At 45.2% G+C, this 26,600-nt stretch overlaps 1 protein-coding gene across 1 annotated transcript in view; it reads right to left on the bottom strand.

Annotated features, from left to right (window-relative positions):
* PHF12 (PHD finger protein 12) overlaps window positions 1-22,250 on the bottom strand; it is a gene marked incomplete at both ends in the record, with an annotated part of 39,962 nt that extends 17,712 nt beyond the window's left edge. The window contains 3 exons of the mRNA XM_084238198.1: window positions 907-979; window positions 21,359-21,540; window positions 22,185-22,250. Coding sequence (XP_084094324.1) covers window positions 907-979; window positions 21,359-21,540; window positions 22,185-22,250 — 321 coding nt within the window. The remainder of the gene's footprint in view (window positions 1-906; window positions 980-21,358; window positions 21,541-22,184) is intronic.
* Between the last annotated feature and the right edge of the window lie 4,350 nt (window positions 22,251-26,600).

Consider the following 26,600-nt stretch of genomic DNA (forward strand, 5'->3'; position numbering starts at 1 on the left):
TAATCCATAAGCTATAATTTGAGTATTGGGTCACTCATAATCTAGATGGAAACACACCCACTTCCTTTTTGATAAGGGAGAATTTAGCTTTTACATGCCACAAAACAACAGAACAAAAGTTCTCAGAAATAACGAACCATATTCTCAAAGTTAGTACTGAGAGGGGAGCTAAAGAGAGATTAGACACTTGGGGTTCAAATAGGTTCCCCCCATCATATAACTGCTAAGTCTCTGGATACCTTGGGGTGAGGAAAATCCTTTTTTCATCAAGCTGGAGAAGCAGCTTTCTTTTTCTTTAGCTACTTTCAGTCATGGATATAGCCGCCATATTCAGGCCACTTATCAGGAGGTCTACATGGAGATCAGACTACTCCTGTCACCAGTGAATGAACATGGCTCAGTAAATTAACACACCTCTTCTGCCAATTTCAGCAGTCTATGTTTGAATTTTAGGCCCTACTGGATTCCAGTCACCATGGGAAGAGTAGGGGTGATTCCAGGGCTGAGAAGAGATAAGAAGAAGGGACGAAAATGTCTTCAGGATCAGGTCATCTTAGTTCTAGAATTCAGTGTTCTAGCATTCTGAGGAAAGTCATTAAAAAACAAAATTATTGGGCCTCCCCGGTGGTGCAGCGGTTGAGCGCTGGGTTGTGAAGCTGCCCGCAGCCTCTGCAGCACTGGTTCGATCCCTGGCCACCGGGTGAGGATCCCACATGGCGCGCAGACCCTAACCTCTCCTGCTGCCCGCTGCTCCCCTTAGCAGTGTACTTCGTCACTCTGCCTGTTCTACTCTCTGTTCTGGCTCTGGTGAATTCTCTCACCCTCCCGTGCCTCTGACTGTACCCAGTGCTTGCATAAATAAATAAATATTAAAAAAAAAACAAAAACCAAAAACAGCATTATTACCTTTCGGCGAACAGTGCACCGGTGACACATCCACTCCCCAGGAGGCAACATCTCTTCACTCAGCGGTGGGTTACTGCATGGAGAGGGGAAAAGACAGGGCAAGACTAAGTAATTAACCCTTTGATGAGGCAGGAAAAGGCTAGGTAGGTTTGGCACAAAGTTGCATGTCCTTTAACTCTTATTTTGACTAGTTCTACAGCACTGCTAGGGTTCTCACATCCTTTAAAATGCTTACTTGGCAACATTTTCCTTTCCCACATCTGAGAAAGAGAAGCCAAATTCAGAGCTATTAACACTGGGCTTACAACAGGTAAAGACATAAAGATCTAGTTTGAGAGTCATTCCTGAATTTTGCCGCATGCTTAAGAAAATCACTTATAGGTCCTTCACATTGTTCCTGTGATGGATTAAAGGTGGCTTCAAATTCTTTGCTATTCCTTGCATCCAGAGGAAGTCCATGTCCTTTCTCTTGGATTGGGTTTGTCTTTTGACTTGTTTTGCAGCTGAGGGGCCTCCTTGGTGGCGCAAGGAGTTAAGACAGCACTATGAGGGCCTCCCCGGTGGCGCAGCGGTTGAGCGCTGGGTTGCGAAACTGCGCATGGCCTCTGCGGCGCCGGTTCGATCCCCGGCTGCTCCCCGGCCACCTGAGGAGGGTCCCACATGGCGTGCAGACCTCTCCTGCCGCCCGCTGCTCCCCTCAGCAGTGTACTTCGGTCCTTCTGCCTGCTCTGCTCCCCGCTCTGGCTCTGGTGAATTCTCTCACCCTCCCGCGCTTCTGACTGTACCCAGTGCATGTATAAACAAAACAAACAAACCAGCAAACAAATAAAGAAAGCATGCCTCTATTAAAAAAAAAAAAGACAGCACTATGAAGCTATCTGCAGTTACTGCAACACGAGTTCGATCCCCAGTCAGAGAGGTGACCCACATGGCACACCAGACCTCTCCTGACTCGCCCGCTGCTCCCCTCAGCAGTGTATTTCAGTCAATCTGCTTGTTCTGTTCCCCACTCTCTGGTGAATCCTCTCACCCCACCCCCCACCTCTGGCCTATGTCCCCATTCTTGTATGCATAAATAAATAAATCTTATTTTAAAAAATGCAGCTGAGGTGAAAAATATTATAATTTCTAAGGCGGGCCTTTAGTGACCAGCAGATTAAGTTTTTACATGTTTGGAAAGTTCCATCTCAGAGCCCTGTTGTCTTTCCTGCCAAACACAAGAGACTTAAGGCACTCCAAACAACAGTTATTCCTGAATTCCAAGTCAAAAGCCAGTAACTATTTCTATGTGACTGAATCATCTTGGACCATGCCGGCTAAGTTGACCCTCCAAATAACCACAGTACCAAACGTGCTGAACAGAAAAACCATCCAGCTGAGCCCAGTTAACCCTTAGAATTGTAAGAGATAATAACTACTGCCAAGTCACTGAGTTTTGGGGTAGTCTGTTATACAACCATAGATAACTGAGCATAGCTCCTCCATGAGGTCTTCCCAGATCACTCAGACATCTGGAATCTCTTGTCACATGATTTAGTTTTCTTTGAGAACTTCTCATGCTTTCCTTTATGTGTCAGTTCTCTTATTTCTGTCATTAAGAGGGACCAAGACAAGGACTGGATCTCTTCCCTCTTTTTATCTTTGTACTATAGAGACTGCACACAGTAGTCACTCAGTAAGTCAATACTGAATCAAAATTCAAGCTGTGTAGGTGGCATTACTAATCCTCCAGATCACTAATTCTATTAAGCTTATACCAAAAGCAATATGAAATACTTGGTAGGGTCACACTGATAATGTGACAGCAACGGTTCACCAAGTGTGGTCCCCAGATCAACTATTTCAGCATCATCTGGTGACTTACTAATTTCTTACTAAATCAGAAATTCCAGGGGTGGGGTTCGTTTGTGTTTAACAAGCTCAGCAGGTGATTCTGCTAAGCACCCAAGTTTAAAAACCAATACTATAGAGGGTAAGGCTGTATTTATACTTAAAATTCTTACATTTGGTTCCTGGGAGTCACCTACTTGGAATGGAAAGGAGTAATTTTTTCTTCAAAGAATGTGAGAAATACTAAAAAATTTCAACTTAAGGGTTGAATATATGAGAACTCTCATTTAAGTCCCAGGGCTTAAAGCTAAGCTGATTTATTGTTCCCACCTAAAACAGCAGTTGGTTTGGCAAATTTTCTTAGTTCCTGCTTTGCCATTTTTTTTTGGAGCCTTGAGCACACACGGTGGATGCCAACTAAGTCCTCACAGCTCACTGCTTCCTTTCCTCCTGTTTCCTTGGTGGAGTCTCAGGAGGATTCTTACTAGGAAGCAGAAAACTGGAAACAGAGTGGCCTGTTGGGACAGGCCTTCAAGTCCTGGAGGACCACAGATGAACGTCACCTGTGAAATCTTCCTTAGTTCTCTACAAAGTATTTCTGCAGAGACCACATCCAAACTAATGAAGTGTACGCATGTAATTTGCACAGGTCCACAGACTTTGCGATGCGTCAGCAGCTGTCACATTCAAATTAAGCCTGAAAAGGCTGTCACCTTTAATTCTGTTTCTCATCATTTCTTTTCATCTGCCCAACTACTTTGTATAAAGATACCTTATACCAAACAGGTCAGAGAAAGAAGAGACAAAATGGTATATGGGCTTAGATTATTTGACCAAGATGTGAGCGACTTCTTGCTCACCCTTCACTGCTTCCTCAATCTATTCCCAACCCTGCTGGCAGAATCATTTATTTCAAATATAAACTGATGATCATTCTCCTAATTAAAAAGCCTTTCAATATTGCCCCTATCCCATCTATTACAGCATGAAGTTCAAGCTTCTCAGTATTTCAGATAAGACCTGTGGCCAAAATCCTGGTTCTTTTCCCATTAGTCTACATTAGTAGCTCCATTAGTCTACACAATTCAGACTGCTTTTCAACGCTGCACCTCTGTTCATTTCAGTCACTACCTACAACCATGACATGTAGGTTGAGCCTTTCCCCACTCCTTCACCTGGTGAACTCCTTTATCTTTTGGGGCTCAAGTCAGGTATGATACCCAGAAAGTCTTCTCTCTCGCTTATTCTCCATAGCACGTCTGTGTCACATTCTACTAAAACTATTATACTCCCAAGCCCCTTCTCTATACCTCATTTATCTTTGTACCTCCACACGTTGCACAATGCCTGCCACATAGTAGTCACTCAATAAAGCTTTAAAGAACTAGGGAACACTGGGGGGAAAAAAATAATGGTTTCTAGGAAGTGAGTGTAATTCCTCCAAAGTCATGAGACAAAGCAATGTAACTGGGCAGGCACTTGCTTTGGTGGTTAAATTACACATGAAATCACTTGTTTTCTAAGTTACAAAACAAAAAGACCACACTGGAGGCAAAGTCGACAGTTGTAACCTGAACTTCATACCCCACCTTATTCATTCTAATCTTTAACAATCTGATTTTTAATCTCACTTTTCTTTCTCAACACAGGGATAAAATACTTAGGACTTATATTAAGAGACTCTCAAAAATAGCTCCTGGTTGGTTTCTAAAGAATAGGAAACCCAAGTTTAAGAACACAAACTTCTCAGAATTCCAGATTATGACCACAGTCTCCTCTTGTCTGCCCTAAAGTATGGGATGAAGGCTATGAGTTTAGAGAGCAGCAGGGGTACATCAGAGTCTCATCTCCAGGATTAACATAGAACACAGAAGAGTGAGGCCATCTCTTCGTGTTGGGACCTGCTGCTTTCTTAGAGACATAACATGCATTTTTGAAATTTGAAAATGTGGAATCTTCAGAAAAGGCAGTAATATCTAAGAAGGGATGATAAGGAAGAAAGGTCTAAGTTTTTAGGAAATGATCATCACTGGCATAAGTGGAAGACATCATAAAGCTTTCTCATGTTTCCTCTTTGTTCCTTGCAATTCCTTTCAAGTTACTCAAATTCAAAGATATAGAGGAAAAGGATTCATGAAATGGTTCCACGGAGTAATACACACAGAAACTGTTTTGCAAACAGACTAATTTTGCTCCATATCAGAAATACTAACAGGATTCCAGGGAGAGAGGGTATTCTGCAGCAGTGGGGTACTCAGGTACACATTCTGAGGACTTCCCTATCCCAAAGCTCCTTACCCTATAAGAATTATATTCCCATCAGTTTAGTGTGCAACTCTGAAACAATTATATACATATCAGAATCCTTAAATCAAGAAAAACAAGGCTATGTCCAAGCCGCCACTAGTCCCCATATATCAATAAAGACAAGATGCTGAGGGCCATCTTCTACAAAAGGAAATCATTAAAACAAGTCAGGGGGCCTCCCTTGTGATGCAGGGGTTAGAGACACAGCGCTATCAATCTATCACCAGTCATTGCAGCCTGCATTCAATCCCAGGCTAGGGAGCTAAACACATGGTGCAGCAGACCTCTCCTGTCTCACCCACTGTTTCCCTCAGCAGTGTATTTCAGTACATCTGCCTGTTCTGCTCCCCACCCTATCGCTGGTGAATCTTCTCATCCCCTGCACCTCTGGCCTAAACCCCAGTTCTTGTATGCATAAATAAATAAATCTTAAAAAAAAAAAAAAGTCAGTTGATGATGAAATTACTTCTCAGTTTCTGCTGCTTAGCAGTGAAAACACTATGATGAACCAGTACTGCTGTAAAGACATCAATATGCTTCCTAATCACCAAAGCTTAGAAATAACAGAGTGATAATCTCATTTTACATTTAGAGAGTGTACTTTAGCTCACAATATGTTTTCACAAGTGTTCTTATATGAGCATCACTATACTGTGCAATAATTCTTTTTTTTTTTTTAAGATAGTTTTTTTTTTTTGAGGATTTTTTTTTTTTAAATAGAGGCATTTTATTTATTTATTTATTTGTTTGTTTATACAAGCACTGGGTACAGTCAGAAGCGCGGGAGGGTGAGAGAATTCACCAGAGCCAGAGCGGGGAGCAGAGCAGGCAGAAGGACCGAAGTACACTGCTGAGGGGAGCAGCGGGCGGCAGGAGAGGTCTGCGCGCCATGTGGGACCCTCCTCAGGTGGCCGGGGAGCAGCCGGGGATCGAACCGGCACCGCAGAGGTCGCCGGCAGCTTCGCAACCCAGCACTCAACCACTGCGCCACCGGGGAGGCCCTGTGCAATAATTCTTATTCCCACAGTACAGGTGAGGAAACTGTACACTCAAAAGTCAGTGAGAGTAACTAGCAGAATTGGAACCCAAATCAAAGCCATGTGGCTCCTTCAAATCTTGAGCCCACTTTGTATTTAAAAGAACCTTTGATAGCTGCTTAGCTCTAGCGAACACAACAGAATATCCATCAGGATTATCTTCCTCAACCTCAAGGTTGAGCATTTCCTTATGTATCAGTCAATATTTATTGAATTCTCACTGCAATGCTATACTGCAGGTACCATACTGGAGGACGAACACAAAGTGATTAGTTTATGGATTTACCACATCAAGAAACACAGCCTTTGGAAGAGAGGACCAACTTCATCCATACACTTGAGCATCTACTGGACACAATGTTAGGCAATGTGCTAAGTGGTAAGATTTGAGATATGATCCTTGCCCTCAGAGATCACAGGCTAGAGACAGTGTGAAAAAGAGGTAATGAGACCACAGAGAGTTAACTGCAAACTGACTCTTGCCACACAAACTGAAATAAAACTCAACTCCTCATGGGTTCCAGATTCAATGCAGAATGCAAGAAGTTTGATTATTTGGTACTTGAAGGTGATGACAGCTCCCCCAGTTTCTCTCCATAATTCAGAGCTGTTCAACAAAAGGAATTCATCAGTCAGTGACCCTTCAGGGATGATTAAAGATCTCGAAATGTTCAAGAGGAAAGTATAACTTTAGAAGCAGGTATATTTCTGTATTTTGGACATTCTCATTTTGAAAAACTACCTGATGAAAGGAAGGTTTTGGGAGTGGGGATATTTTACTGGAAAGGAATGCTTAAGTATATCCAGAGCACAGTGGTATTTGACTGTTTAGATTCCTTCTGAGAACTACCCAAGTCCTGGGAAGGAAGGAGAACCTTGGAATAGTTGTCTTCCATATGTGAGCTGGTTTGTGTTGCAAAATTGGTAGCTCTTTAGCCAACAGGACAAGGGACAAGGACCTCTATTTTTTGGCTTCAAAATAATATGGCCTAAAATGCTCCAAAACAGGAATTCCTTTCCACAGGTAAAGAACAGTGGCTGAGGATGAACTTGCAGAGTATCTTCCCTTGCTCATGCTATATGCATGTTTTCTTCCAAATCATTGATTAAAGCCCTGCTTAGCAATTCCTAGCCAGAAAGTGACTGTTCACTGTTTTCTAACTTGTTATTTAACCACTGTCTAATCTTATAGACATTCTGTTAGATATAAGATAATTTATAATATCTTCAGAGATTGTACAAGTGAAGAACATTCGTCTCAGAGTTTGAGGCGGTCTTCCCTGACACCTGAGAGGGCTTACCAACTCTTAACAGTAACATCTGGACACAGACCAAACTGGAAGCTGGTCAAGAACCTCTGCAGGACTCCAGCATCTAGATTCCCATAAAAAAAAAAAAAAAAAAAAAAAACAAACCCGTATGACCTGGCTCTATTGTTGATGTGGGTGGCAATATGGATCTACTTCTGGAGTCACCGAAGAGAAAACCACAAACACACAACCCCTCAACTAAATGTAATGCCTGCAATGACAGACCTCTTCCGGTCAGTGTCAAAGATTCAAAGCCCAGAGCCAAATTATCCCCACTCACAGCAAAGGAGGGAGTCCAGTGTTAATTTAGAATGCCTTTCATTCACTAATGAGGCTGCAGATTACCACTGCAGGTGGAAGATGTTGGTAGTTGTCATGGTTCTTGGCTCTCTAATTAAAAGGCTCTATTTCAAGTCATATACTGTGTGGTTGATCTGCGCCTAACCTCATTCATCTCCCTCGCCTGTTAATACATGTGAACCTGCACGATATTAACATTTACTTCAGATTTAGTCGCCACCAGTGGGACCTGTTGCTCCATAGCTGTGCGTTAATTATCTATCCAGCACAAGCAGTTTTTCAATATGAAACTGGAAGGGAGAAGGGGGAGGGGAATGAGAGAACAAAGGGAGGAGGGGAGAGGTGGAGGGAGAGAGGGAGACAGGGAAGCAGAAAGACTGCCTTTTATTTCAGATCTATTTTTCTGTGTTCTAACAAGCAGATAACGATGGTTTGGGCTTTGGACATTTTTTTTTTTTTTAAATGTTAGGTTACTGATGTATGGTCTGCAACTGTCCATCCAGCTAAGTGACACTGACATTAAACTTGAGCCAAAGGTGGGCTAAGTGACATGAAAACCCCAGTTAACCAAATTAAAAGCTATGGTAAGTCTTAGAACAAAAGGAAGCAAGTAGATGGAAAATAAATAAATAAATAAATAAACAAACAAACAACAAAACATTCCGTTTTCTTTTCCTGGACTGACATTCTACTTAATACAAACAGTGAACAGGGTCACTATGCAAACAGTGTATCTGTACACAATATACCAACTTGGATCTTCTTCTAAAAGAGGTCAGTTGCATGAATTGTTAGGGTCCCTGCTGTCACAACCCACCATCCTCCAAGAATCAGAGGTTCTCTAGCTACACACACACACACACACACACACACACACACAGGCACACACACGCACACTGAAATAAAATGCCAGACTAAGAAAGATATCACTGTCCCCCCACCAACCATATCCCCTCCCCCCACACTTTTTGGTGGTGGTAGGGAGGTGTTCAAGAGCAAACAATAGCACCGTGCAATTTTGATTTTTAATTTCACAGTTCATGGATCCCATCCATTCATCTGAGGTCCACTACCAGATAAAAAATCCTGCATTATATTTAAAGGCATTGTTTAAGACCAACTACAAAGACAATACATGCTCAGAACAGGCCTACTCTTGGTCAGAATGGCCCAGCTGCCCTCAGCCAGCTCAGGAAATGTGCTATACCAGCCAAAATGGGAGTGAAGGTGATTGCTGACAGGCCCACAATCAGGTCTCAGCCTCCCAGCAGCCATCTTGATCTGTAAAGAGCCTTCAAGCACAGAAAACAGACCTTTTATAAATTGAAACCAGCTTTTGTTCTGGAAAAGCTAAGAAGTGCTGGGTTAAGTTTAATTTAAAAAGATCTTTTAAAAGGTGTATAAATACCCCCAAATTTAATGGTCTATGTTTTGAGGGAACAGAATTTATTGAAATTTAAATGTCAGATATAGCAAGCTTCCTCTGGACACCTGTGTGGGCATCAGCTTTTATCTTCCATTCCAGCATGGCTACTTTTCAAAGGCAGGGAGGATGGTCATATCCGAGAGATGAAAGCAGAGTGAAAGCTCATGGGGCTTCTGAACCTTAATTCCTTGCCATCCTTCATCCCAGCTACTAACTCAAATACAGTTAATGCCACAAAGTATATAAAAAATACAGGGACTGCCGTTTTTTTCATGCAAAGCCTCAGTAGTGGCAGTGTTAACAAGGAAACCAGTGAAGTGCCAGGCCATTACAAATGCCCCATTGAGAAACTGAACTAGTTGCGTCACTTCCACAGGCGTACAATTCTTTCAAACTAGCTGATTATGCCCTCAAATTTTATCGCCTGCTATGTGGAGCTGGCTTATGGCATCCTCCCAATGAAGGACACCTGGAGAAGAGAGTCACAAGTTAGTGCTAGGGAAAGGGGTGGGGGGGAGGGGAGAGCATCAACAGTTACACCAGGTGTTTGCCTCTGTTAAACTTCTCTGCAAGCTGTGCCTGGTGCAGCGGGGTCTGATCTATCACTGTTTTGGCTTTTTTTGTGATCCTGGATTTTCCACTATAGACACTGGGTTAGTTGCAAAAAGGGGTTTCAGTCATTTGCCTCATGAGAGATGCTGAAGCCCTCTCATTCCCTATTTTGGAAGAGTCACTCTGGCCTCAACATTCTTGTTCTAACACTCTTAGAGAGTATTCCCTTGGAAAGAAGAACCAACAACTGCAGATGTGTATTAGAAGAGTCTTGGAGGTATGTAAAATGCGGTACTGTCTGATGCCCATATTTCAGTGGACTAGCAAGAACAAGAAAATACCCAGGTTACTCTCTTCTTGCAGACATAGTTCAAGGGATCTGGGCCAGTTCACATCTTAAAGACATTGGACTTAAATTCTATAATGACTTGGAAAACGAACAAAATTGACAGTGTCTTTAATTGAAATCCAACCAAACACAGAGAGCAGGTTTTTAGATCCAGGACAAAAAAACAAAAAACCCCACAAAAACAAAAAAATACTTAAGACCCAGCTGCTTTTTCCTAAGGAGGATTTCTGCTTCATTTGCCTTCCTCTGACAGGGTCTTAAAAGGAGGGAGGGAGGGAGAATCATTCTATTATTTGGGTCAAAAGAGCATAGATAGGGCTCATTCCCTCCTTCTTTTACCCTTGTCCCCTCCCCCAGTTTTATTCACAAACCTCAAAGCTCCCCATCCTACATGATTGAAGTAATCTTCTGGGCACGCTGTCAAACTGTGCTGTCGTGGTTTGATGCCACAGCTAAGTGCTGACTTGGGCTTCTGAAACCTTCCAGTTATATCCCCCAGTGACCTATTTAGGAGTTGAACATACTTCTCAGGGACAGAGTGCCATGATTTTCCCCTTTGGTCTATTTTTCTCTCAGATGGCCCCTAACCAAAGAATGATCATCCTTAAGGCCTAAATGTGTGTACACAAATGGTAAAATTTGAAGCACATATACAACAAGCATACAAGCTTAATAAAATGGCAGATACTTTCTTACTCTACAGCTTCAATTAACAACTAACTGCAGCCTAGTTGGATGTCTGCTATCATAGAATTAGTTGTTAGAATTAAGTTAGAATGGCTAGGTGTCATCTATGTCAGGCAAAACCACAAGGATAACATAAGTGAAATAAAACAAAATTAAAATTATGACAAAACAATGTTAATCAAAAGGTCAAAATCAGTAACAGAGTGCTCCCTACATTTAAGGTACTCTTTCAAAACATGGCAAGCGAGATCAAAAGGGTTCAATAGTCAACCAATGTACAGACTTATGAGAAATTATAGATACACTTAATGGGAGTATAATTTTCAAGATGTATTTTGACCACTGGTGTTTGCTGATCATTGATGATTATTAATAGAAAAAGTTCACTGTAGAATTTCCCTCTAGTGTTTCTAGGACTTCATTAAAATTAAGAATCAGTAGCTGGGCCTCCCTGGTGGTGCAAAGGGTTAAGTCACAGCACTATGAAGTTGTAGGCAGCCACCACAGAACCAGTTCAGCAAAACCAGCTCAGCACGAGTTAGACTAGACGGAGTTCAATGCCTGGCCAGGGAGCTAACCCACATGGTGCAGAACTCTCCTGTCTCACCCACTGCTCCCCTCAGCAGTGTATTTCAGTCAGTCTGCTGTTCTGCTCCCCACTCTGTCTCTGGTGAATCCTCTCACCCTCCCACCCTGTACCTCTGGCCTGTACCCCAATTCTTATATGCATAAATAAATAAATCTTTAAAAAAAAATCAGCAGAAATCTGACAGTTCAGTGCACATGGGTTTAAGCTTCTAGCTCATCACAAGATAGTGGTTGGAAAGAACAAAGTAGCTCCACATTGCCTGGTTTTGTAATGCAGTTTTATCTAAACTCACTTGAAGCTGTGTGTGTTTCAATAGATTTTCTGGTCTGTTCTCTGCACAAATGCAGAGAGGAGGAAAATAATATTTAATATCCCTCTGAGGGTCACAGCTGGATAAAAGCCTGTAAATGTGCTTGTGCTGCCACAAACAGGGTTCTACCCTGGAACTCAAGCTAGTAATTCTAAGAGCTTCCCTCCCCACTGCCTGGCCTGGAGGTAAAGTGAAGTCTTTGGGCTATGGTTAAATTCAAACACTGGAGAGCGTCCCCTTGCTCACACAAGCTCATAAAAAACGAACAAACCAACCAACCAACCAACCAACCAACCAACCAACCAACCCACCCGCCAACCCCTCACGCAGAGCCCAGAGCAGTGGGAAAGACTGTTACTAGGTTCAGGCATGGAATCCCCATGCCCCCTTCTCTCCTTCCCGCTGTAACTCAATATATCTTTTGTCCTTTCAAGAAAGGGAAACATTTCCTGGGAGATATAACTACATAATTCTTCTAAAAGAGGTAAGGGTGTACATTAAACACGAAAACTATTAACACAGGAAAGCAAACATAATTGGGGGAAAGGATGGTCACTATGTGTTTGTGCTAACAAAGATACTATCCATGTGGAAAAACACATGCATCATTTCTTTTTTTAAAAAAAAGATTTATTTATTTATTTATGCATACAAGAGCTGGGGTACAGGCCAGAGATGCGGGGGGATGAGAGGATCACCAGAGACAGAGCAGGGAACAGAACAGGCAGACTGACTGAAATACACTGCTGAGGGGAGCAGCAGGCGAGGCTGGAGAGGTCTGCTGCGCCATGTGCATTTCTCTTTGACCCCCTGGGGATCTAACTCTTCTGCAGAGGCTGTGGATTATTCATAGTGAGGTGCTTAACCCCTTGCGCCACAAGGAAGGCTCCCATGCCTCCCATCATTTCTGTTCTCCAGCCAGTGTTTATTTTTGTTCACCTTTCACTTGTAACATCACTAGGTACACTGCAGCAGTCAGCAGAAGAAATGACTTTGGCTTTCAAGTAGTTACTGAGCACTTAGTACATGACTATGAAACTTGAATGAGCCAAGTATTCCATAACTTAGTAAATTTCAGCAATCTGCAAGGTGTGCTTAGAATCTGCTGGATATGAATTCAACAACAGTACCATGTGGTAGCCAAGTTTCTTTCGGCTGGTGGGCCAAATCAGTGATTTTTCCTTTATCAGTGTCTATTGTACCGCTCAGTGTCTTTTGCTTCCTACACAAATGTGCTAAAACTTCATCTTTATTTTTATTCTGCTGACCTCTACATTTAGAAATAACCATAGGTTTAAAGAATGAAGATTGTGATAACTGGGAATAGCAGTCAGAAAAAGCAGTCACCTTTTTATTCTTCTTAACTGCTCCTGAGTCATGGGAAAAGCAATCATCTAGTGTGACCTGTGCATGCGTCCTGGGCATGGTGACAAATCTGCAATACCAAAGTGCCGTTCTGAAATTTGGTCTGGGACTTGCACTGAATACAATGTCCTCCTCTTTCAGGAAACTGGCAGGAGAACAGCTATACTCCTGTCCTGTCTCTTGGGAGGTTAGCATTATGCTGAGGTGCTCTTATAAGTGTCACTCATGGCAATGCAGCTGGCCATGTTGTACTCCCTGGGGACTCTAAGTGAAAGAAGTGCACAGTGGAGGGGTTGGGAAGAAAATATTTTTCTCCCTGCTCTGGTGATTTAAAACTCTGTTACCTTGGGGCCTCCCTGGTGGCGCAGGGGTTGAAGTCTGAGCACTATCAAGCTACCATTAGCCACTGTGGCATGAGTTCGATCCCTGGCCAGGGAGCTAACCCACATGGCACAGCAGACCTCTCTGGTCTCACCTGCTGCTCCTCTCAGCAGTGTATTTCAGTAGATCGACCTGTTCTGCTCCCTACTCTGTTTCTGGTGAGTCCCCTCACCCCCCCACCTCTGGCCTGCATCCCAGTTCTTGTATGCATAAATAAAAAGAAGTCTTTTAAAAAAAAACCCAAAAAACTCTGGCACCTTAAAACAATAATGTACCGCTGTGCTATGGATGGACATTGAGGAGATTATGCTAAGTGAAATAAGTTGGAAGGAAAAAGGCAAGTATTCCACTCAAGTGTGGAATATAAAGGGGAAAAAAAGGCAAGCAAACAAATAAAACAAAAATAAAATGCTGACTGACAACAGAACAGTGGTTACCAGGGGGTGGTGGTGGGGGAACTGGGTAAAGGGGCCAAATGATGGTGACAGGACATTTTGTGGGAGGGGTGGTATGGTATATACAGTTGCTCAGGTGAGAAACTACAACTGAAATCTATGCAGTGTCACTTCAATAGACAAAACAATAATGCATTTTCAGAAGCCTATGCTGCATTAATGTATTAAGTACCATCACAGGGCCTCCCCAGTGGCGCAACGGTTGAGCGCTGGGTTGCGAAGCTGCCCGCAGCCTCTGCATCCCAGGTTCGATCCCCGGTCACCAGGTGAGGGTCCCACAAGGCACGCAGACCTCTCCTGCCACCTGCTGCTCCCCTCAGCAGTGTACTTCGTCAGTCTGCCTGCTCTGCTCTCCGCTCTGACTCTGGTGAATTCTCTCACCCTCCCGTGCTTCTGACTGTACCCAGTGCTTGTATAAATAAATAATTTAATTTAAAAAAATTAAATGAAATATATGTATCCGTGACTTTATATTAAAAAAAAAAAAAAAGTACCATCATAAACCCAACCAGAATCTTCTAACAGAATGGCTTGCTTAACTATATACCCAAGGAATTGTATATTTGCTGGGAGTGGGACAAGAAAGTTCAGAGATGGATTTCAACACTCTTACCCTTAAATCAGAAGCAAAGAATACACAGTTTCAACTATTTTCTAATACCCTTGTCACTTAGAGGAGAAAAGATGCACCCATTTCTATGAAGAAGCAGGACACATGCATTTCTAGGTAGCAAAAATCCTCTTGGGAGCTTCAAAGCAGACTGTTGTTTCTTTTTATGAGCTATATAAAACCTCTAGGCAAATAATCTCTGTACTCTGTCTTCCTACTACTGCTATCTGGGCTTATATAAAGACACACATAAAGAAGCGAGGTCACTGCAGTGTACAACCAACCTTTTTGTTCTTGTTAACAGGTTCAAAATGGATCTGCAGCTATTTTTTACTAAGCTGTTATCAAACTGAGGCAATTAAAATCTTCCTTCTTAACGTTGAGACCTCTATGTATAAGTGCCTAGATGCAGAAATTTCCTATTGTTGCTAGTGAGTGCTGAGTGGGCATCCAGTCTAAAGGCAGAAAGTGGGATTCTGAACATTTTCTCTAAGGTAACTTCCAGCCTTAGACATCTTTGCTAGGAAGGGTCCACCCAGAAAAGTTGAAACAGCAACATAACAAATCACATTGCAAAGTTTTCTCCACTGAGATGCACCATCCTGACTCGAACTCATAAAACAGGAACAAACATTAAAATGTGCTTAAGCCAATCAACTTTTACTAGGTGAAACTCAAAAATTAAAAAATAAAAATATAGGGGAAGTGAAAAGATAATCCACAGAAGAAGAAAATGCTTGCGAACCATGTATCTAACAAGGGATTTGTATCTAGAATCTATAAAGAACTCTAACAACTCGAAACAAAAACAAAACCAAATAACCCAATTCAAACTGGACAGAACATTTTTCCAAGAAAATATGCCCACATGGAAACATGTTCAATATCACTAATCATCAGGGAAATGCAAATAAAAACGAGATAATTCTTTGCATCTATAGTATAACTTTAATCAAGAAGACAGATAGGGCCTCCCTGGTGGCGCAAGGGGTTAAGAAGCAACCTATGAAGCTATCAGCAGCCACTACAGCACGAGTTCAATCCCCGGGCAGAGAGCTACCCACATGGTGCAGCAGACCACTCCTGTCTCGCCTGCTGGTCCCCTCAACAGTGTATTTTCAGTCAATCTGCCTGTTCTGTTCCCTACTCTATAACTGGTGAATCCTCTCACCTCCCACAACTCTGGCCTGTACCCACCCCAGTTCTTATATGTATAAATAATCTTTAAAAAAAAAAAAAAAAGACAGATAATACCAAGTGTTTGGTGGAGAAACTGGAATCCTCATACACTGCTGGTGGGAATATAAAATGGCGCAGCCAGTTTGGGACCTAGCCTTGCAGTTCTCTTAAATCTAAGTCACCATATGAGCCAGCAATTCCACTCCTAGGCATATACCCTAGCAGAAATGAATGAACAGATATCCACACAAAAGCTTGCACACAATGTATATGACATAATTCACAACAGCAAAAGTGAAAACAGCCCAAACATCCATCAACTGATGAATGGTTAAACAAAATGTTACACAGCCATACATGGAATAGTATTCAGCCATAAAAAGGAATGAAGTATACTGATAAATCTGGCAAGTATCACTTGTGCCTTCATTCAGCTTACTAAGAACCAGTGTTTCATTACACACACAATAGACTGTTGAATCTCTTCAATTCAAATAGGCAAATCATCTTTATGATTTGACTGAAAAGAAAATTCTCTTGGAGACACACCTGATTAAAAATTTAAAACAGAGCAACATGAATCCCAATCCAAGATTAACATGAAAGTAGTATCAAGGGGAGTCCATCTAAAAAGTACTTTGAGGGCCTCCCCTGGTGGTGCAGTGTTTTGAGTGCTGGGCTGCGAAGCTGCCCGCAGCCTCTGCAACGCCGATTCGATCCCCAGCCACTGGGTGAGGGTCCCACATGGCGCGCAGACCTCTCCTGCTGCCCCAGCGCTGCTCCCCTCAGCAGTGTACTTCAGTCCTTCTGCCTGTTCTGCTCCCGGCTCTGGCTCTGGTGAATTCTCTCACCCTCCTGCGCTTCTGACTGTACCCAGTGCTTGCATGCATAAATAAATAAATCCTTAAAAAAAAAAAAAAAAAGATACTTTGAGAGCCTTATGGAAAAGCAGGCGAATGATGTGATTATAACTGCATCCTACCTTTCACTGAGCATGGTAACTATTTTTGGGACAGGCCCCAAATAAAATATTTCCCACAGCAGTACCACTTCTCTTAAGTCACAAGAAAACTATTACCGCCTTTTCCATTTTTAATATTTCTGATGCTTCCTTTCTTAACCAAAGCTATCTGGATTACAAACATTTTATGAGTAAATAAACACACAAAATATTAATCTTCTATTTCTGAAGAAATTTTTTTACCTTTGAACTATAACACTTGTTTCATAAGAATTAGTCTCTGACTCCCATATTAAATTTAAAAGCATGTATGTGAAATTGAATTTCTGGACCCTTCCTTTTTGAGTGGACCATTTAAAAATAAAGCCATGGGCCTCCCCAGTGGCGCAGCGGTTGAGCGCTGAATTGCGAAGCTGCACGCAGCCTCTGCAGCGCCAGTTCCATCCCCGGCTGCTCCCCGGCCTCCGGAGGAGGGTCCCACATGGCGTGCAGACCTCCCCTGCCGCCCGCTGCTCCCCTCAGCAGTGTCCTTCGGTCCTTCTGCCTGCTCTGCTCCCCGCTCTGGCGAATTCTCTCACCCTCCCGCGCTTCTGACTGTACCCAGTGCTTGTATAAACAAACAAACAAACAAACAAATAAATAAATAAAATAAATTTAAAAAAGCATGCCTCTATAAAAAAAAATTAAATTAAAAATAAAAACAATGCCACAAACAGATTCTAATGCCACACAGCAAAAATAAACAGACAAAATACACATAAAACCAAATTAGGCTTGTTTATTATTGAATCATTTTACTATTGAGGGAGAAAGATGAGGGGAGGCACTCTAGTTCTTCAGTTCCAGACTTCGAAACACTTACAATGTCAGAAGTAGTAGATTAGTAAGATAATGTCAAAAGAAATCTATTTTAATTCATCACTTGCCTGATACTATTCTAAATACACTAAACAAAATCAGAAAAATGAACTCCCTAAGAGTTTAAACAGCAAAGACTTTCCTCAAGGCAGTTTTCTACTCTATGTGTGAAACCTTTCTTATTATGACTCACTGTAAATTAAATATGCAAAACTCCAAGCTGAGCTTAGTTTTGCCTGTGCACAGAGACCTTTTTACTCTCATTCTTCGAAAACCTCATTCTGGATCTTGCTGCCAACACCAGAGAGAGGAAAGCCGGCCAACAATTCCAAATATAACATGCGGAGGCAAATGCTACAGAAATCTGTCTGACGGGAAGCGACCATGCTGAGGTCTGCTGAGGTAGATGCACTTCTCAATCAGACTGTTTTGGTCCCGCAGTCTGTCTGGAGCAAAATGTCACCAGAAAGCAATCAGAGGAAATCATCAGTTTTTAGTCAGCTTCATTACTGATGCCCTATGGTATTCACCTTATCACAGTATAATCCTATCCATCTTAAACAGAAAGATGGGACAGTGGCACTAGAGTTCCACCAGTTACTGTAATTTTGTTAAGCCAGTTTTTAGGGACCAGTCCTAAATACCAGATTAGTATTTTCAAAAAGCTCAACTTACCGCACCACAATTATGATAAAGGTCAGGTTCACCAGGGAACACTTAAAACCATATCTCTTTCCAATTCTCCAGTGGTAGGTTTAGTAACACCTACTACCACTTTGAATAATTGATAAACCAGTTAAACTTGGATTAAAATGATTATACTATCTCTTTAATACAAAGATATTAGCTCCTCAAGTTTAACTCTTCAGTGAGGTGATGGTACTGAGCACAGGACAATTCATGACCTCACCCAGAGGATCATGACAGAAAACCCAGAAATAGGGCTCTCAGTCTAATTGGGAAGAGATGGCTGTTCCTCCTATAGAGCACTGGCCCCTGAGAAAAGACAAAGCAATTTAAACAGCTTATTTGACGAGTCATTTCCTCCTGTAGTTTATCTTAGAAAAATCCCCTGTGGTTATGGCTGTGTCACTACGCCCAGGAGGTAAAGTTTGCCTTAGAAGAATCACTTCTGGAATATTTTACTGGTCCCTGTTCACTGCGAGACAAGCTGGCAAGGCACACGAGAGACCAAAAAAGGGCTATATCACAGCGCCTTGAATCAAGAGTACTGTAATTATGATTTACAGTTTTTGTAAAACTCCCATTTTCGAGGAAGAAAAGCAATCATTAGTATATGTATTTAAATAATCCAACCTTATTTACAAAGGGAAGCAAGAAAAAATACAGTCACACCTCCTAAACTCACTCTTACATGACACAAGTAAGCAATAATGGGAGAAATGAGTATGAGCACACTTAGGAATAAAACATTTCTGAGATTTTAACTGTTTGACCAAACAACTGGTTGAGGTGGTTCATGAAGTGCTTCACTTGTGCTGGAAAGAGTGTGGAGTAGGAGGCAGGAAAGTGGGATAAGTCTCACTTGAAAGAAGGCTTCCTGCCTTTGTACCAATAGCTAAAATGTTTTGTGATTTATAATAACTCAAGTGAATGGTACATTCAGTACTGACATCTTCAAAGCAGGAACTGGAGATGTGAAACAAGCCCTCCCTCAATTACTAGGGTTTTTAAATCTCTGATTACCAGTTCCCATTCATAGACTAAAAAAAAGTAATCAATGAAATGCAGTCTGGGCAAGTCTGAATCTTACCAACAGCTAAATGTCCTTTACTTTCTCTTTCCAGCTCAGCAGAAACTATTGTGATAACTTGAAAGAACTCAGACACATCCAGTTAAAAGATTCAGAAGTTAGATTTTAAAGTCTAGAAGCCCAATCTTACACAAAACAGCACATTTTTTCTATGTCTGAAACTTCCAATAAACCGTTTCAACTTTATGAAATAAATGAGGCTAAAGATAACAGAGTTTATAAAATTCTCACACAATATGGGTGAAATGAATGGCTACCATTCTTGGGTAACATTAGCTTCATCCTAGAGGTAAAACATCAACCTACATTTTAAATCCAGAAGTCTACAATTGGGTTCTAGTATACTAGAACAAACACAATAAAAACTGTTAGCAACTGGGAATAACTGGTAAGCAACACAAGATATCCAGATGCAAACTTCTTTGGTGCTCAAGAATAGCACAGGAAACTTGAGCAAAGGTGTTTTCTGCAGTTGAATTACACCTTATAGGAAGCAAAGCCTAAAAACCACAGACCCTGCTGGCATTAGTCACTTCATAATAAAAATTTTAAAGCAGCAGCAAACCTTCCTCTAGGATAATTAATTTTTGTCTCTGCAACATTATAAGGCAAGAGGGGGTGTCCTCCTGGGCAAAAATATCTTTGGAATGGTAATGGGAGCTTCCTACATAACTTCTGACCACATACTTAATTTGCCAGTATCAGTCATCTGTCTAATAAGTGTTCCAAAACCTGCAATTAGTACAAATATATAGTAGGCACTACTCCATAAACCGAGAGAAGGAATGTGAATGGAGCTGTGTAGAGAGTTTAAGGAAAATCTCACCTTTTTTTTTTTTTTTCAAACAGGCGGCTATAAATAAGACAATGTCAAAAAACCGGTGGGAACAAACAGGACGGGCCCCTCTCCTTCCCGCTCTCCTGCCCAGTCCAGCCCTTCTCCTTTCACAAATCCCTGCCTCCGTCAACTGTTGCTGAACAACAGAACAGACCCATCAGAACAAGATGAAACCTGGGTTTCCGATGCAGAAATGGGATTTTTGTGGCGGGTAGAGGTGATTTCTCCGGGTAGAAACTGTGGAGTTTAAACTCTTCTAGGTCGGATTGTTCTGGGTTTTGCTGCTGAGGAGGATCAGGCAGCGGGCGATCAACCCAGGTCCCTCCCTCTCTCTTCAGGCTCTCCCCTCCCCTCGTGTTCAGTGAGGAGGAAAAAAAAAAAAGAAAAAAAAAAAGCGCACAGCGCTCCAGCTCTCCGCTCCTTAAAAATGCCCTCGCGGAGCCACCTCACACAATCCTGTCCCGGCAGCAAAGAATTTTGCAGCGAAGAGCTCGCCCATCCCAAGCGGATAAGTGAAATCGGCGCCCAAGGGCAATTTTAATTGTCTAACCCTGCCCGATTTCCTAAGAGGCAGCAGCTCCGGCAGGGGAAGGGAGGGAAGCGGCAGCTCTGGGAGGTAACAGGGGGCAAACAGAGACAGAGAAAGGGGACCAAAACGGCGAGATCCCAGTCCCGGGCCTCAAGGAGCTTATGCAGACAGGACTCCAGGGCTATCCTATGGTTTCCCGTGAGACGTTTGCAAATCATATATACAGCCAAAATGGCGCTGAGAATAAAAATATAATTTAAAGGCAGGTCGCCATATTGTAAACAGAGAGGCAAAGAAGATTCGGACGGACTCGAGAGACACCCTCCATGATTTCTTCCACAGCCGAAAGCACCTGGGTGCCCGGTTCCCCGGGTCCGGTCCAGGGAAGTTCGGGGGGCCGAGGACTGCGCGCACCCACCCGAAGAGCCCAGCCCGGCAAGAGCCCGAGGGCCGCGGGCGCGCGGCACAGGGCCCGGAGCTCCTCCCCTTCCTCCCCCGCCACCGCGGGCTGTGCCCGGCCGGCTACGTCCCGTCTCCCCAGCGACTTCCAATCCCAGATGGGGCTCTTTCCATTCCTCCCAACCCCCACCTTTGGGTCCAGATCCATTACTGCTCTTCCCCCATCCCCCCTCCAAACGGCCAGATCTGGACGGGCACCTGGGGGCGGGGAGGCGCTCACCCAGCGGCTGCAGAAAGTCAGCTAGCGGCTGCAAGCGCCCGTTATTTCGGCAGGCAGGGTAGGCCGGGTGAAGGAATGTGCAGAAAGGGTCAGCCAATGGGGCGCCAAAGGGGACCCCAGACTTACCAGCACTGGAGGTGGAAGGCAGCCGGGCAGTGGTCACAGCACAAGAGATCCCCTCCTTCTTTGCAGCTATCGCAGCTGTCGTGGTTGGTGGCCCTGCCGCTTCTCCGGGGCTCCTTCTCAGGCTTCCGACTCCGCTTTTCTGCCTCGTCCGTCTTGGGGGGAGCCAGCAGAGCTTGGATTTGCTGCACACACATACAAACGGAGTGTGTGCACACTCGGAGCTCCCGGGCGGTCCGTCGCCCCCCTCGCGGGGCTTCTCCGTCACCCACCCCTCTCCCCCCTTTTGTCCTTCTTCCTCCCATCCAGGTTGTTCCCAGAACCTTTAAGCCCCCGGAAACACGGGGAGCCCACCCTAATCCCGCTCCTACGGCACAACAACGAGAACAGCTTCTTCCAAATGGGGAGGATCAGGATAGGGGGATGGGAAGGGTGCGCGGTTCCCTTCTCGCCACTTCCTTGTATGGACAGTGGGGGACTCCAAAGCTGGGCTCGGGAGAGGCCTGAAGCCCGGTACCCGGACGTGCTGGGGGAAGCACAAAGGGGCCGACAAGAAGGGGGTGGGGAGGCCCGCCGGTGCAAGGAGATGGAGTGGGTTGGTGCCTCGGGAGAGCGAATCGAGGGCGGAGGATAGGTGAAACTGCTGCAAACGTCTTCGGAGGTTGAGCTCAGTCCCCCGAATTGCAAAGATGGGAGAGAGTGTGGGTGAGGAAGAATCCCCCCCTCCCCCGGCCTTCTTGCGCTGCGAACTCAGGACCGGCTTTGTGGGGCGGAGGGTGGAGGTTCCCTCCCGGGGCTTGGGGAAGGGGATGAGGAGGGCCACTCTTACCTCCATCAGCCCCCCTGACGTGTCCAAGTCGTACACGATCGTCTTGGTCTCCATTTTCTCCCACATTCATCCACCTCCCGGGCTGGGCGCTCTCTGCTTCGGCCCCCCCAACCCCAGGGGGAGGGGGGTAGTGGGGGAAGGGGGCGCTCCTGACCCCGGTCCCCCTTCTTTTTCCCCAACACGGGTCCCGACTTCCTCGCCCTGGCTCCCCCCCACCCCCCGGCCCCCAGTCCCCGGGACGGCAGCGTCCTCCCCACGGGCCGTGAGGGGGGAGCGGCCCCTCAGTCCCGGCCCGGCGGCTGGCTGCACGGTGAGTCCCGGCTCCGGGGGTCAGGCCTCGGCGGGGCCTAGTCCCACAGGCTAAAGCCGGCGCTGGTGACCGCTGGTCCGGTCGGGAAGGCTGGCGGGTGCTGCCATCCCGGGGTTGGGGGGATCGGAGGGGGGGTGAGAGGTTAGGTGAGGTTGTGGTACGTGAGGTGACTGGGGGGGGAGGGTGATGGGGGGTGGTCCCCGGGCTCCGCCTCTCGCCGCCGCCGCCGTCTGCGTCCCGGCTGCCGCGCACTTGGCGCAAACTTACCGCGAGCGCCCGCAAAGCCACCCGCGCAGGCGCCCCGGGATTGCCGCTCGCCGCGCGCAACCGCAGTGACAGCCGGCGGCGGGGCTCCTGCGCAGGCGCAGTGAGGTGATACCCCCCAGCGCGCAGCCGCGCTGGCATTCGTCTGGCGCTCTGAAGCCCCGCCTTTCTCCCCTGCGCCTGCGTATTGAAACAAAAAGGCTGGACCCGAGGTTTTACGCAGGCGCCTGGGGGAACGCATGAGGGTCATAGCGCAGCCGCAGTAAGAAGGGGACGCTTCATCCATTGGTGTTTGTGTGGAGACCAAGACTATTTGGTTCCCGCGCAGGCGTGTTGAGGGGGGAGATCCCCTCCCGCCCCACAATACAACCGCTTCTTGCGCAGGCGTAGTCTCACTCGCAGGCCCTCACAAGAATGCTTCTCCTTTCGCCATTTTGGTAATGGGATATAGTCTACTATGTCCTTGGCGTCCTCAAGCATGTATACAAAGGAGCAAAATGTGGTGTTTCCTGGAGCTGGTAGGCTGTAGGTGACAGCAGTACTCAGGGATGTTGTATTGAACTGTTTCGTTCCAGTGTCAGGTGTGGCTGGGTCAGGCGGCCATATTAGTAAAGAGAAAAAAAGACATTGCGACGGAAAACGATGCTTTTGGTGGCTGATTGGATGGCTGCCGTTCCTACTTGCTTACCATTCCCAAGTTAATTTTGGCCTGAGCATCCCTGCCTTGCGTAGTGATGGCGGCATGGAGAGTTCCGCCTGCTTGTCACTACACTCTCTTGTTCCCGAGAATTGCTCCTCAAGAGGTAGCCAAAAGCGAAGTTTGTAATGATGACAACGCCCAGCTACCTGCCTACAGTGGACTTCAAATCCCAGTTTGCAATGCGCAAGAAGGCCAAAGGGCGGGCGAGAGAGCATTGCATCTGGGAGCAAGAATCGCGATGGGTCTGATGGATTGTGGGAGTCGTAGTTCCGTGTGCGTGCACTGCACTGTACGGTAGGATGGACTCCGGCAAAAAGATTTGCCTGCCTGGAAGGAATACTTATGATCGCTGAAGTGCTGTATTCTGGGATTTGTAGTCTGGAGGTCTCACCTCGCATTCTGGGCGGGGATCATACTTCTTTCTCGGCTCCCGCCCCTCCCCCGACTGTAAATGAAGCAGTGGAATGGCATCATTGTGCCTGACACTAGGTGTTTAGTTGGCATTGCTGCCAGGTAGCTATGTGTTGCGCACTTTTGATGTTAAGGGATGCTTAGCGTTCGCAGAGGCATAAAACTGGAAAGGGCTTACACACAATCTATGTTAATCCTCTGACTTCCAGGTTATTTCTAGGTTCCAGAGAGGAGCAGTGATTGCCTAATTTACATAAAGATTTTGTGGCAGACTTAGAAATAAAACGTATTTCTTGACTTCCGGACCAGGACACTGTCCATTACACCATGTTAACTGTGAGTTGTTGCTGCTCCTTCCATTGTTACAGTAGGAAGGAAGAATTAGTTAGAGAGGGAATGTCAGTGTATGGTTTTAGATTTCGGTTTTTCTGACTTTTCTGATGATTCTCTTAGTGCATGGCTTGTATTGTTCTGGTGGGGACCAGGCAGGGAGGTGGTGGGGGGAGGAAATGTCATGTGAATCTGCTGTTCTCCGTCCTCTACCAGCTTCAGCAAACAAGACATCTTAGTAGCCATGAGTCAGACGGAGATGTGGCTCTCAGAGAGGGCTGAGCTAGATGTTTGGAAGTGGTCAGACATAATTTCTTCTGAGGCTGTACTTCATGCCACATACTCTCAGAATTTGTGTCCTCTCTCACTTCCTTCCTGCTGCTCAGGGCTCAGCTGTGTGCTGTGTCAGCCTGAAGGCATTTTGGGACAGATAAGCCAAGGGCACATTCCCAATGAGGCTTTGCTGTGTTCCACACTGTCAGTTGCAGTTGAGAACAGGTACAGGTAATGGAGTAATGAGGGAAATAATACTTGACTCTGTTGGCAAGTGCCAAGGTAACTAATCACTCCACACACCTTCCTTATGGAATCTGGAGGGTGAGGGTGTTCCATGAGTGTCAGGAGTTGGTGCCATCTTGGCCAGATCCAGCCCAGAATTTTTAAGGGAGGTTAAGGAGAGTAGGTGGATACAGATGCCTTTGTAAGTGACCTCTTGTGGCTAATTTAGGCACTGCACTCTGCAATGACGAACCTCTCCATCCAGGCACGGTGGCCTATGCTAGAGCCTGCAGGTGGCCAGCAGTGAGTTGTTAAGACCTTAGAAGAAGGTGCTGGTTGCTGCCGTTATTTCTTTCAGAAATTGTGTCTGCTGGCTTCTGAGTTCCCATAACTCCTCTTTGCCTGCCTCTTGGTCATAGCTGGAGAGCAGCCATGCAGAGCACACCTCTAAGTATGGATGTGGATGCCAGGGGCGAAGGGTAGTGGTATAAGGGCTGGAGGAACCAAACCTGGCAAACTTTGGCAGATCCTCTCCAGCCAGCTCTTTTCAGAGCCCGTGGATAGGGCTTTTGCTAAAATATCCAAGCCCCTAATTTGTATTAACCCCTTGCCTGGTAGTTTGGATGTTCTCTGAGGCCAAGACAGACTAGGTTTGGGTCTCCCTGGTGGTATAGGGGTTAAGTCTCAGAGCTCTCATGCTATTATCACCATTGCAGCCTGAGTTCAATTCCCGGCTAGGGAGCTAACCCACATGGCACAGCAGACCTCTCCTGTCTCGCCTGCTGCTCCCCTCAGCAGTGTATTTCAGTCAATCTGCCTGTTCTACTTCCTACTCTGCTATGGTGAATCCTCTCACCACCCAACACCTCTGGCCTACTTGACTCTGTTGACAATAAAAATTAAAAAAAAAAAAAAGACAACCTAGGCTTCTTGTCCAGGGGGTTCAATCTGTGATTTCTAGTCTAATTTCCTCACTGGGAAAGGGGGGTGGAAAGATGTGTGAGGTTTCGTGGGCCTTGTCAGCAATACAGTGGCATTGGAAAGGGGATTGGGACTGTGCCAACCTATAGTTCTGAATCTAGCCAAGAGGAGGAAATGAGACATTGGGGTGGATAAGTAGTTAGATTCCTGGACTCCCACAGCCCTGTGGTTGGGGGCTTTCATTTTACCTGCCATCTGTTGCACCAACCTTGTTGGGACAGTGGTTCCTGCAGCACTTGCATGTAATTGGTTTTTTATAAAATCTGGGGACAGTCAATTGGTGGGTCAGTGTGCCTTCTGGTCCTGAAGTCCACATCCCATTTTTCTCCCACCTCCCTGTGTTTCAAGAAAGCACCATCCACTGGGCCTTTACTTGGTTTTTTCAAAAACACCATTTTAATAAGGAAACAACAGAAATAGAAGATTGTTCTCTGGCTGGAGCCCAGACCCCATATAATACATTACATGTACAAAGTGGCCTGCAGCTAGCTCCTGGGCCTCTCTGACCTCCCTGTTCCAGACCAAATTCCTGGGTCCTTGGACCTCTGCTCCTCTCCAGAATATGTCTGCTCTGCTCTCCTTATCCCAAAATACAGTGGCCAGAAGGGAAGCCTGGCAAGTGGCTGAGGTTGGTGGGCAAGAGGACGTTTGCAACAGCCAGATTGACATTAGGGGTGGGTCTCCCTCTCCTTAGGTCATAGGGCTGCCAGGGGAGCACTGAGGTATCCTGCTTTGGTGTGGAGCATGAGTGCCTAGGGAAGCCCAACCTGAGCTTCGATTAGGGCCCCTAAACCCCTTAGGATCCCTTAGAATTATTGCCTCCACTGGGAAGGGACCGGAGGCAGAAATGTCCATTCCTGGGGCCTTAGCAAAAAGACTGGAGACTTCCCTGGAGGGGCTGATGTCAGCATGCCAGGCCTCC

This window comes from Talpa europaea, assembly GCF_964194135.1.
Source record: "Talpa europaea genome assembly, chromosome: 7".
Taxonomy (NCBI): Eukaryota; Metazoa; Chordata; class Mammalia; order Eulipotyphla; family Talpidae; genus Talpa; species Talpa europaea.